This window comes from Callithrix jacchus, chromosome 14 (assembly GCF_049354715.1).
Source record: "Callithrix jacchus isolate 240 chromosome 14, calJac240_pri, whole genome shotgun sequence".
Classification (NCBI taxonomy): domain Eukaryota; kingdom Metazoa; phylum Chordata; class Mammalia; order Primates; family Cebidae; genus Callithrix; species Callithrix jacchus.
The window spans coordinates 103,754,272-103,766,549 of record NC_133515.1 but is presented as its reverse complement, the minus strand read 5'-3'; the positions used below and the strand labels follow the sequence as shown (position 1 = coordinate 103,766,549).

Below are 12,278 nucleotides of genomic sequence, written 5' to 3'. Positions count from 1 at the left end.
CCCAAAGTCCTGGGATTACAGGTGTGAGCCACCGCACCTCACCTCAATACTCTTTCATTATTTAAAACAAGAAAACACTCAAAAAACCAGGAATAAAAGAAAACTACCTTAACATAATAAACAACCTGTGTTTCACTCAACAAACCAGGAATAAAACTACCTCAACATAATAAACAACCTATGTGAAACACCCACATGAATATCATACTCAACACGGAAAGTCTAAAAGCTTTCCCATGAAGATCAAGAACAAGGAAAGGCTTGTACCACTTCTAGTCAACATAGCAATGGAAGTTCTAGCCAGAGAAATTACATAATAAAAAAATAAATAAAACTATCTTTGTCCATAAATGATATGATATTTTACGTAGAAAGTCCTAAAGATTCCACCCCCCCAATAATGTGTTAGAAGTAATAAATAAGCAAAATTGCAGCAAAGTCAACACTAAAAAATAGATTATATTTCTATACACTAAAAAAAAAATCTAAAATAAAAATTACAAAAACAATTCCATTTACAATGACATCAAGAAGAACATTTAGGAATTAATCAAAAAGAGACACATAATGAAAACTAAAAAACATTGCTAAAAGAAATTAAGGAAGATATAAGTAAATGGAACCATGCCCCATGTTAATAGACTAGAAGACGGTAATATTGTCAAAATGACCATACTACTCAAAACAATCTAGAGTCAACACAAACCCTGTAATTCCAATGATGTTTCTTGCAAAAATAGAAATAGAGGAAGCAAGTGAAGGTAAAACAGAAACTTTTATTTTCCTGTTCTTAATTGATCTAATAAATAAGTTTGCTCAAAATAATAATAGCAACAATATATTCAGTAATGTATGCTTGTCTGTATTTGTACCAGTGTATATGTACACATATATATTCACAAAATGAATAACAGCAATGATAGATATGATAAGAGGAAGGAATTAGGATTATTTTGATATTATAAGATATTTTACACCCCCTGTGAAGTGGTATACTGTGATCTGAAAGTAGACTTGGATAAACTGTGAGTATATTTTTATTTTTTCATGTTTTTATTAATAGACTTTTTTAATAACAGTTTTAGATTTACAGAAAAACTATGTAAGGTACAAAGAGTTTCTATATACTCCCTGTCCCCTTCTCTTTTTCAGTTGCCTCTAATATTAACATGTTAGAGGAATGCATTGGTGTAGTACATTTGTTACAACTGATAAAGCAATATTTGATACATTACTATTAACTAAGTCCAGAGTTCACATTAGGGTTCACTATTTCTGCTATACAATTCTATGGCTTTTGCAGACAAAATGTTATGTATCTACTATTACAGTATCAGATAGAACAGGTTCACTGCCCTACAAAACCACCCCTTCCCAACTTTCGGGCAACCACTAATCTTTTATACCCCATGGGTTACTGGGGTACAGGTGGTGTTTAGTTACATGAGTAAGCTCTTTAGCGGTGATTTGCAAGATTTTGGTGCACCCATCTCCTGAGCAGTATACAATGCCCCCAGTTGTAGTCTTTTATCCCTCGCACTCCTCCCATCATTCCCCCCAAGTCCCCAAAGTCCAGTGTATCACTCTTATGCCTTCACATCCTCATAGTTTAGCTTCCACATTATCAGTGAGAACATATGACGTTTGGTTTTGCATTCCAGAGTTACTTCACTTAGAATAAGTCTCCAGTCTAACCTAGGTCGCTATGAGTGCCGTTAATTCATTCCTTTTCATGGCTGAGTAGTACTCCACCGTATATATACACCACAGTTTCTTTAACCACTTGTTGATTGATGAGAATTTAGGTTGGTTCCATAATTTTGCCAACGCGAATCATGCTGCTATAAACGTGTGTGCAAGTATCTTTTTTGTATGACTTCTTTTTCTCTAGGTAGCTTCCAGCAATCCTCACTGCTTCCAACGTTTTGTTTTTTTCCAGAATGTCTTATAGATGAAATCACAGAGCAGGATTTATAGACAGGATTCCTTCATTTAGTACTTAAGGTTCCTTTCACAAAAATTTTATTTTTTAATTGACAAAAATTGCATATATTTATGGTGTCGACATGTTGTTTTGAAGTAAGTATGCACTGTAGAATAGCTAAAACAAGCTAATTAACATAAGTATTACCTCACATACTTTTAATTTTTTGTGTTGAAAACACTTAAAATCTATTCTCTTTAGAGATTTTTTGAGACTACATTATTAACTACAGTCACTATGTTACAGCATAGATCTCTTTAACTTACTCCTCCCATCTAGCAGAAATTTTGTATCCTTTGACAAAGATCTCTCTAGCTGCTGGTAACCATCATTCTATTCTCTACTTCCAGGAACTCAGCTTTTCTGGATTCCACATAAAAGTGAGATCATGTGGTATTATTATTTCTGTGCCTGGCTAATTTTACTTAACATAAGATCCTCCAACAATCAATTATCTATGTTGTTCCAAATGACAGGATTTCTTTCCTTTTGTAAGGCGAAATAATATTCCAAAGTGTAAATCTACCATACTATCTTTCTTCACCCATTGTTAGGCCCTTAGGTTGATTCCATATCTTGGCTATTAGGAATACTGCTGCAATGAACATGAGAATGCAGATATCGCTACTAAATACTGCCTTCTTTTCCTGTGGAGATATACCTAGTAGTAGAATTACTGGATTGTAGTAGTTTTATTTTATTTTATTTTTTTGAGACAGAGTCTCACTTTATTGCCAAGGCTGGACTATAATGGCATAATCTTGGCTCACTGCAACCTCTGCCTCCCAGGTTCAAGTGGTTCTCCTGCCTCAGCCTCCCAAGTAGGTGGGATTACAGGTGCCTGCCACCACCAGCCAATTGTTTGTATTTTTAGAGAAGACGGGGTTTCACCATGTTGGCCAGGCTGGTCTCGAACCCCTGACCTCAGGTGATCCACTTGCCTCAGCCTCCCAAAGTGTTGGGATTACAGGCATTAGCCACTGCTCCTAGCTGGTAGATTTTTAATTTTTTCAGAAATGTAAATAAATATTTAAAACTCTAGAGCAAACACTAAACATATTAAATGATCAATTAAAACCACCAAAGATAGAAAACGAATGGAAGACAAAAATAGGAACAAAGAATATAGGCAACAAAGGAAAACAACAAATACAGTAATATTAATTCAACTTATGTCAACAATCACTTTGAATGTCAAAAGTCTAAATGGACCAATTTAAAACCAGAGATTGAGTGAATCAAGAAAAAAAGACCCAACTATATTTTGTCTACAAGAAACTCACCTTAAATATAAAGACAAATATAGACGAAAAGTAGATGGATGGAAAAAACATACCATGCTAACACTAATCAAAGGAAAGCAGAATTAGCTATATTAATTTCAGATGAGCAAACTTTAAAGCAAAGAAAGTTACCAGAGATAAAGAAGGGCATTACACACTGATAAAAGGATCCGTTCTCCAAGAAGACATAACAATCACTAATGTGTTATGTCCCTATCCACAGTGTCAAATTACATGAGTCAAAAGCTGACAGAGCAGCAAAGAGAAACAGATAAATTCACTATCATAGTTTGAGTCTTTGACATTGCTCTATCAGTAACGAACAGATCTGGCAGGCAGAAAACTAGTTAAGAATATAGTTGAATTCAACAGTACCATCAATCAACTGGATATAACTGACATCTATAGACTAATTCATCCAACAACAGAATATACACTTTTCTCAATCTCACATGGAACGTTCACCAAGATAAATCACACTCTGGGCCATGAAACACTCCATAACAAACTTCAAAGAACAGAAATCATACAGTGTCTACTCTCGGATCACCGTGGATTTAAACCAGAAATCAATAACAGAAAGATAACTAGAAAATCCCCAAATATGTGGAGATTAAACAACGTATTTCTAAATAACTCTTGGGTCAAAGAAGAAATCTTATGAAAAATTAAAGAATATTTTGAAATAAATGAAAATAAAATTACAAAACTTTTCAAAATTGGTGGGTTACGGTAAAAGCAGTGCTTAATGCATATATCTAAAATCAATAATCTGAGTTTCCACCTTAGGAAACTAGAAACAGAAAAGCAAATTAAATCCCAAGTAAGCAAAAGAAAATAAATAATACAAATTAGAGCAGAAACCAATGAAACAGAAAATAATAAATTAATAGAGAAAAATCAATGAAACTAAAAGCTGGTCCTCTAAAAAGACCAACAGATTGATAAGCCTCTCTAGCCAGGTGGGCTAAGGGAGAGAGAACAAAAACTGCTAATAACAGAAATGAAGGAGGGAAAATCACGAAGGATTCCACAGACATTAAAAGGGTAAGAAGGGTCCAGATGCAGTGGCTCACACCTGAAATCCCAGCACTTTGGGAGGCTGAGGCAGGCGGATCACCTGAGTTTAGGAGCTCTAGACCAGCCTGGACAACATGGTCAAACCCCATCTCAAAATACAAAAATTAGCCAGACATAGTGGTGAGCACCTGTAGTCTCAGCTACGTAAGGAGGCTGAGGTCGGAGGATCACTTGAGCCTGGGAGGCAGAGGTTGCAGTGAGCTGAGACTGTACTACTGCACTCCAGCCTGGGCAACAGAGCAAGGCCTTGTCTCAATGAATGAATAAATGAATGAATGAATCAATCAATGAATGAATAATAAGGAAATACTATGAATAACTCTATGCCCACAAATATAATAACCTAGATGAAATGGACAAATTCCTTCAAAGTCATAACATACCAAAACCCAAAATAAGAAAAAATAGGCATACAGTTATTAAATAAATTGAATCAATAGTTATTAACCTTTCAAAGCAGAAAGCATGAGGTCCAGATGGATTTAATGGTGAAATGTATCACCTATTAATGGAAGAAATTATCTATAATGACTTCTAGAAGATAGAAGTAGAGGGAATATTTCCAGACTCATTCTACAAGGCCAGCATTAACCTAATACCAAAACTTGACAAAGATATTACAAGAACACTAAATACCAATATCTCTAATGGACACAGATGCAAAAATCCTCAACAAAATATTGGCAACTCAAATCCAACAATGTATTATGTGATGTAAAAGAATGATATGCCATAACCAAGTGGGATTTAATATAGGTATACAAGACTGATTCAACATTTAAAAATCAATTGTTGTAATCCATCACACCAACAGGCTAAAAAAAAACCAGATGATCATTTAACAGATGCAGAAAAAAACATTTAACAAATCTAACACCCACTCATGATTTAAAAAAAAAAAAAAAAACCTCTCAGTACATGAAGAATAAAGAGGAACTTACATTTGATTTTTCTACAAAAAAATCTACAGCTTACTTCATGTATAGTGGTAACAAACTAGCCTTCCCACTAAGATAAAGGACAAAAGCAAGGACATTTTCTCTCACCAATCCTTTCCATTACTGTACTGGGAGTCCTAGGTAATGCAATAACACAGGAAAAGGAAGTAAAGGGTATACAGATTGGGAAGGATCTACGTGATCATCTATGTAGAGAATTCAAAAATTTCCTGGAACAAGTGATTATAGCAAGTTGCAAGATAGATGGGTAATATACGAAAGTTCACGGCTTTCCTGTATATGAGCAATGAAAAAGTGGAATTTAAAATTAAAAACACAATGCCACTTACATTAGCACCTAAAAAAAAGTAAAATAGGTATCAATCTAACTAAAGATGTATAAGATCCATATGAGGAAAACTACAAAATTCTGATGACAAAAATCAGAGAACTAAGCAAATGGAGAGACAGTCCACATTCTCGGATATGAAGACTCAATGTTGTCAAGATGTCAGTTCTTCAAATATTGAGGAACTTGGTCTATATTTTCAGTGCATTCACAATAAAAATCCCAGTAAGTTATTTTGTGGATATTGACAGACTGTTTCTAAAGTCTATATGGAGAAGCAAAAGACCCAGAATAGCCAACAGAATATTAAAGAAGAGCAGCCAGGTGCAGTGGCTCACACCTGTAATCCCAGCACTTTAGGAAGCCAAGGCAGGCAGATCACTTGAGCCCAGGAGTTTGAGACCAGCCTGAAAAACATGGCAAAACCCCATCTCTACTAAAAATATAAAAATTAGCCAGTAGTGGTGGCACACACTTGTAGTACCAGCTATTCAGGAGGCTAGGGCAAGAAGATCACCTGAGCCCAGGAGGTAGAGGTTGCAGTGAGCCAGGATCATATCACTGCACTCCCAGCCTGCGCAACAGAGCGAGACACTGCCTCAAAAAATAGTAATTAAAAATAAATAAAGGGCAAAATGGGAAAGAATGACACTATCCAACCTCTAGACTTACTATAAAGCAACAGTAATCAAGACAGTGTGATTATTGATGAAAAAAAGACAAATAGATCAATGAAACAGAATAGAGAGCCCAGAAATAGATCCACATACATATAGTCAACTGATCTTTGACAAGGGAGCAGAGGTAATACAATGGAGTGAACAAATGTTGCTGGAATAACTGAACATCTACAAGCAAAAAAAAAAAAAAAAAAAAAAATCAAGACCAGACCTTATATCCGTCTATAGGATAACACAGGAGAAAACCTAATCTACCTTTATTAGTGCAATGGCTTTTTAGATATAACACCAAAGGCTTAACCCAAGAAAGAAATAACTGATAACCTGAACTTCACTAAAATTCAAATTTTCTACTACACAAAAGACCATGTCAAGAGGATCAGAAGAAAAACCAAAGACTGGGGAAAAATATTTGAAAAAGACACATCTTATAAAGGACTATTATACAAAAGAACCTGTTATACAAAGAACTCTTAAAATTTAACAATAAAAAAATTAACAATCCAATCAAAAAATAGGCCAAAGAACTGAACAGACACTTCATCAAAGAAGATATACAGGCTGGGCATGGTGGCTCACGCCTGTAATCCCAACACTTTGGGAAGCTGAAGCAGGAGGATTGCCTGAGGTCAGGAGTGTTGAGACCAGCCCGGCCAATAGGGCGAAAACCCGTCTCTACAAAAAAATACAAAAATTAGCTGGGTGTGGTGGCAAGCACCCGTAATTCCAGCTACTTGGGAGACTGAGTCAGAAAAAATCACTTGAACCCAGGAGGTGGAGGTTGCAGTGAGCCTAGAATGCGCCACTGCACTCCAGCCTGGGTGACAGACTACCTCAAAAAAAAAAAAAAAAAAAAGAATATATACAGATGGCAAGTAAGTATATGAAAAGATCTTCTACATCATACGTCATCAGGGAAATAGAAATTAAAATAATAAGGAGATAACATTACACACCTAAATCAAATAACCAAAACACTTGGTTTTTGTCAATTATAACATTGACTACACCAAATGCCGGGGAGGATGTGAAGCAGGAAGAATCCTTATTCATTGCTGGTGAGAATGAAAACTGGTAGAACCACTTTAGAAGACAGTGTGGCAGTTTCTTAGAAAACCAAATACACTCTTATCCTATGATCCAGCAATCAATATCCTTGGTATTTAACCAAATGAATTAAAAATTTATGTTAAACACCTGCATGTGGATGTTCACAGTAGCTTTACTCATAATTGCCAAAACCTGGAGGCAACCAACATGTCCTTCAGAAGGTGAATGGATAAACTTTGGTACAGTCAGACAACAGAATAACGTTTAGTAAAAAGTAATAAGCTAAAGGATCATGAAAAGATACAGAGAAATCTTAAATGCATATTACTCAGTGAAAGATCACAATCTGAAAAGGTTGCATACTGTATGATTCCAATTACATGACATTCTGGAAAAGGCAAAACTATGGAAACAGTAAAAAGAGAGACCGCCAGAGACTTGGGGCTGGGAGATGAATAGGCACCACACAGAGTAGTTTTAGGACAATGAAAATACTGTGTATAATAGTATAGTGATGGGCATATATCCTTGTACATATATCATTGCCCAAACCTATGGGATGTACACCACCATGAGCAAACCCTAATGTGTACTATGACAATGGTTGATTATGATGTGTCAATGTAAGCATCAATTGTACACAAATGTACTCTAATGAGGGATGCTGACAATGGAAGTGTCTATGCACATGTAGGGGCAAGGGGTATTTGGGACATCTCTATAACTTCCTCTCTATTTTACTATGAACCTGAAACGACTCTTAAAAAACAAAAGTTTTTAAAAAAAAAAAAAGAAAGAAAGAAAAAAGAATAAAAACAGGGTAACAGGGCATCTAGAATAAATAAAATATTACAGGTATGGTCCATTAATTTCTTTTTTTTTTTTTGAGACAGAGTTTCGCTCTTGTTACCCAGGCTGGAATGCAATGGCACAATCTCGGCTCACCGCAACCTCCGCCTCCTGGGTTCAGGTAATTCTCCTGCCTCAGCCTCCGGAATTTTTTTGTATTTTTAGTAGAGACGGGGTTTCACCATGTTGACGAGGATGGTCTCAATCTCTTGACCTCGTGATCCACCTGCCTCGGCCTCCCAAAGTGCTGGGATTACAGGCGTGAGCCACCACGCCCGGCCTGGTCCATTAATTTCTATCAATTTCAAAATCATATTAAAGGAGCCCAAATTTCTTTACTACTTTAGGTAGCTGGATCACTAAAATTCTTGCCTGGTTATATTTAAGGAAAATGGTTCTTCAATTCAGACAGAACTGTTAAACAACTATTTCCTGTGTTCTTCACATCCAAGTACTATATTCTGGTTAAATTTCACTTCCGTCTGGCCAATCATCTTTACCATTGATGATTTCTGGATTTTGGCTCATCACCTAAAATTATCCTCATTATACTTCAGGTTTAACTCACTTGCAAAATTATTCAACATATCACCACTGCTCCCACACAAGTCATTAAAATGTTTAATAGGAGAAGAGAGACCCTGAAACCTTTCTTGAAGGTCTCTGTCCCTGTACCATCATGCTTTCACCAGCCTCCTTAGAATATAACTAATGCATTAGTTATAAAGCTTGCCTACCCATACAATTATTACCATGCCATTTCACTGTATTATCCTCAAGTATGTCAGACTTCTTCTTCAGAATACTCTTTTATGGATGTGTATTACATCTACTGCACTACCCTGATCTATAAGTCCAATAAACCTATCAAAGAAAGGCCCAGTGTGGTATCTCATGCTTGTACTCCCAGTACTTTGGGAGGCCAAGTGGGTAGGTCCCTTAAGTCCAGAAATTCAAGACTAGCCTGGGCAACAGGTTGAAACCCCATCTTACAAAAAATGAGCCAGGTGTGGTGGCACATGCCTGTAGTCCCAGATACTCGGGGAGCTGAGGTAAGAGGATTGCTTGAGCCCAAGAAGTCAAGGCTGCAGTGAGCCGCAACTGTGCCACTGCACTCCAGCCCAGGTGACAAAGCAAGACCCTGTCTCAAAAAAAGAACAAAAACAAACCAAACAAACAAAAAAACACAAAGAAAGAAGCAATGAAAGAAAAAAAAATGGTCTATCATGACTTGCTCTTAACAAAATCCATGCTGGCTTATAATAATCACTGCTTTTCTCAGTGCTCCATCAAGAAGGGTAGACATTGTAGCATGAAGAAGAGAACTGGACTCTACTTTCACTCTATTTAACTATAAGGACAGTCAAGAGGAGTCTCATATACTCAGGTGATAAAAACAGGAATACAAGATTAGAAACAGTTCCTAAATTAATAATATAAAGGTAATAGTCATTGTCAGTATTTATAATATATCCAGTTGGTACCACTTTGGCCTGAGAAAATAAATTTCAGATTTACTTTCAGTTACTCAAATTTATTTGTTGGATTTCTTATATATCTAAATAAATCTTAGTTCCTTAAGCAGATATGTTATTAATCTGAACATTCTAAATAAAAATACATCAGTTCTGGTGGAATATTAACTGCTAGGCAGATCACATGTGAAACTATACTGGCCTTATTTTCTACATTGTGTTTCAGAGCTGAAAGAGACCCAGAGTTTAGATAACAAAGGCCTCCTTTTATACATGAGGACACTGACCAAGATCATAAAGCTACCTTCTGGCAAGGTTGAGAACAGAAATCAGATCTACTCAGCTGCTCCTGATAATGTTTCACGAAACCATGATGTCATAAAGAACAATAGGAACAAAACAAATACTTTCTTACCAATTGGACTTCGCCAAAAGCACCTCTTCCAATAACTTTTACAACATCATAGTCTTCTGCCTTCATCTGTAGACCTCTGATTTTTTTCACAATTTTCTCATCTACCATAAAAAGATTATCATACTTGTAATATCATATTTATAAGCAGTATTTTTAATCACCATATTTATATTTTTTGTTTTAAGAAAAGACAGTTTTTAGCTAAATCTGCCAGTTTTTAAAGGCTATTTATTAAATATCAAGATATGCATTAACCTTAAAGAACCAAAACTCTCTATGGTTTATTAACACATATAAATGAACACCCACTGCCAAAAAGTAGCAGTTACAGCTATTCTGTTTCTGAATCTGTTGCTTAGCAAGTTAGGTAATAGCTGACATAGTGGTGACCCAAGCAATCCTGGTGTGCACTCTGAATCATGGCAGAAAGCTGCCATGAAATTACTTGCAAGGATAATCTTAGTAATGAATTTTGATGGCCTACTTTTCTGAAAAGTGGTAATCATACTGCATATATAGTAACTATAGGTAAGATTGCTTAATTGGGAAAATATCTCAGTCTCTGCAAATTTCAAAGTACAGAGCTTACTGTGATGATACAAAGTATATATTAATTGTTTTAAGAATTTATTATTCTTGGAATTCAATTTAATTTACTTCTGCATTGCAACATTAATACTGGCAAATATTAAGAGTTACCACATATACGGTAATAATAGTTATCACATTATTTATTATTAACTAGTCTGAAATGTCCACAATTACAGAAACATAAAGCTTATTATCTGGGTAATATTAAGTCTTGGAATTATAGATATTAATTTAAAACTTCTATTGGAACTGCTATAAATAACCTGCCCTAAAATAGCTAAATATTTTTAGTAATGTATTTCAAAATTTAGAACTTTATCTGCTTTAAACATTGTAATCTGGTTCTGCAATTTTGATTTAAAAATAAAAGTAACAATTTTTGAATAAATAAAATGGTCAAAATTTAATAAGTGTTTAATAAGTTCATTAAATTAATAAATTTATAGGCTACTAATAACCAAACAGAATTCTCTTGTCAAAAGTACAGTTACATGAGCACATATGAAGCTTAAACATACTTACATCTATTTAAGAAATTATCTATGTTCTTATTTTTCCTCAAAGCAGGAAAATCCAAATCAAGAACCAAGGAATTTAAGCCATCCTGTTAAGAAATAAAAAGAGGAAAAGACTGTTTTTACAATTTCCAAGTATTCATTAAAATAAGCCTTTTAATTTTATTATAAGTGATTTTCACTGGAAAAATGCCAACCGACTTGATATGATAGTGTCCATTAGTTCCATATCCAACAGCTTTAACTGGCTTCCTAACCTCTGTCAGAGAACATTAGGAGTGACCCTATCATGTTTTCCTTTGCTCTTTTAGCCAAGAGAAAAATTCACTTCAAAACATGTATCTATTATCATTTTTGCTGGTCAGATGTCTTTTATCTCTTCAAATGGCCAAATTTCATCAGGTTTTAACATTAAGAAATAGATCTACACTATGTTCCCTCTCATTAAACCTGCATTAATTAATGTTGTGCCTAGTACAGATGAAGAAGAGAAAATCCAAAAATAAATGACACTATCCTTACTCTCTGGGAGGCTCAGTCTCAAAACTAAATTTTCCCTTAAAACAACAGTAACAAAAGGATGATGCACTGTCTGCATTTCAATTTTTTTCTTAAGTTTTCAGTATTTTCCTTATTTTTATACAATGAGCATGCATTAAATTTATTTAAAAAAAAACTATATACATATAATGGTGAAGGTGAAAAAACTCACCAGAAAGTAACTAAGTCTCAAATTACTCAACAGAAATGCTTGTGAAGGTAACAGGATTTCTAAAACACTATCACATACATTGTCTCAACACCAAGTAACTCTGGAAGGTAGGAGGAAACATCTTCATGGAAGGTAGGAGGATGACTTTGATTTCCTCAGGGTCACACTGTTAGGAAATGACAGCAGCAGCATATAACCTAAATCTTAAGAGGTCCAACAGACTTAACTCATCCCTCTAGTCTCAGTGATCAGTCTGACACCCTGCTGAAAAAAAAAAAAAAAAAATAGGAGTCTGGGAGGGTAAAGAGGGAAGCTAAACAATTGCAGAAAATGAAACAGCAATAAAAAGAAGCCTTT

General features: G+C 35.1%; 1 protein-coding gene across 14 annotated transcripts in view; it reads right to left on the bottom strand.

The window, feature by feature from the left end:
• The window catches only part of ROCK2 (Rho associated coiled-coil containing protein kinase 2), a 154,760-nt gene that overhangs the window by 89,815 nt on the left and 52,667 nt on the right, over nt 1-12,278 (bottom strand). For 9 of the 14 annotated variants that reach the window (XM_054245207.2, XM_035273222.3, XM_054245205.2 and 6 more), the window contains exons 2-3: nt 11,217-11,298; nt 10,104-10,204 (exon numbers count right to left, since the gene is read on the bottom strand). The exons of 1 other annotated variant lie outside the window; for it this stretch is intronic. In XM_054245207.2, coding sequence (XP_054101182.1) covers nt 10,104-10,169 — 66 coding nt within the window. In that variant the 5' untranslated portion in view covers nt 10,170-10,204; nt 11,217-11,298. Of the gene's footprint in view, nt 1-10,103; nt 10,205-11,216; nt 11,299-11,921; nt 12,186-12,278 lie in introns of all 14 variants that reach the window. 4 more of the 14 variants (XM_078349942.1, XM_054245212.2, XM_078349940.1 and 1 more) reach the window with 3 other exon arrangements.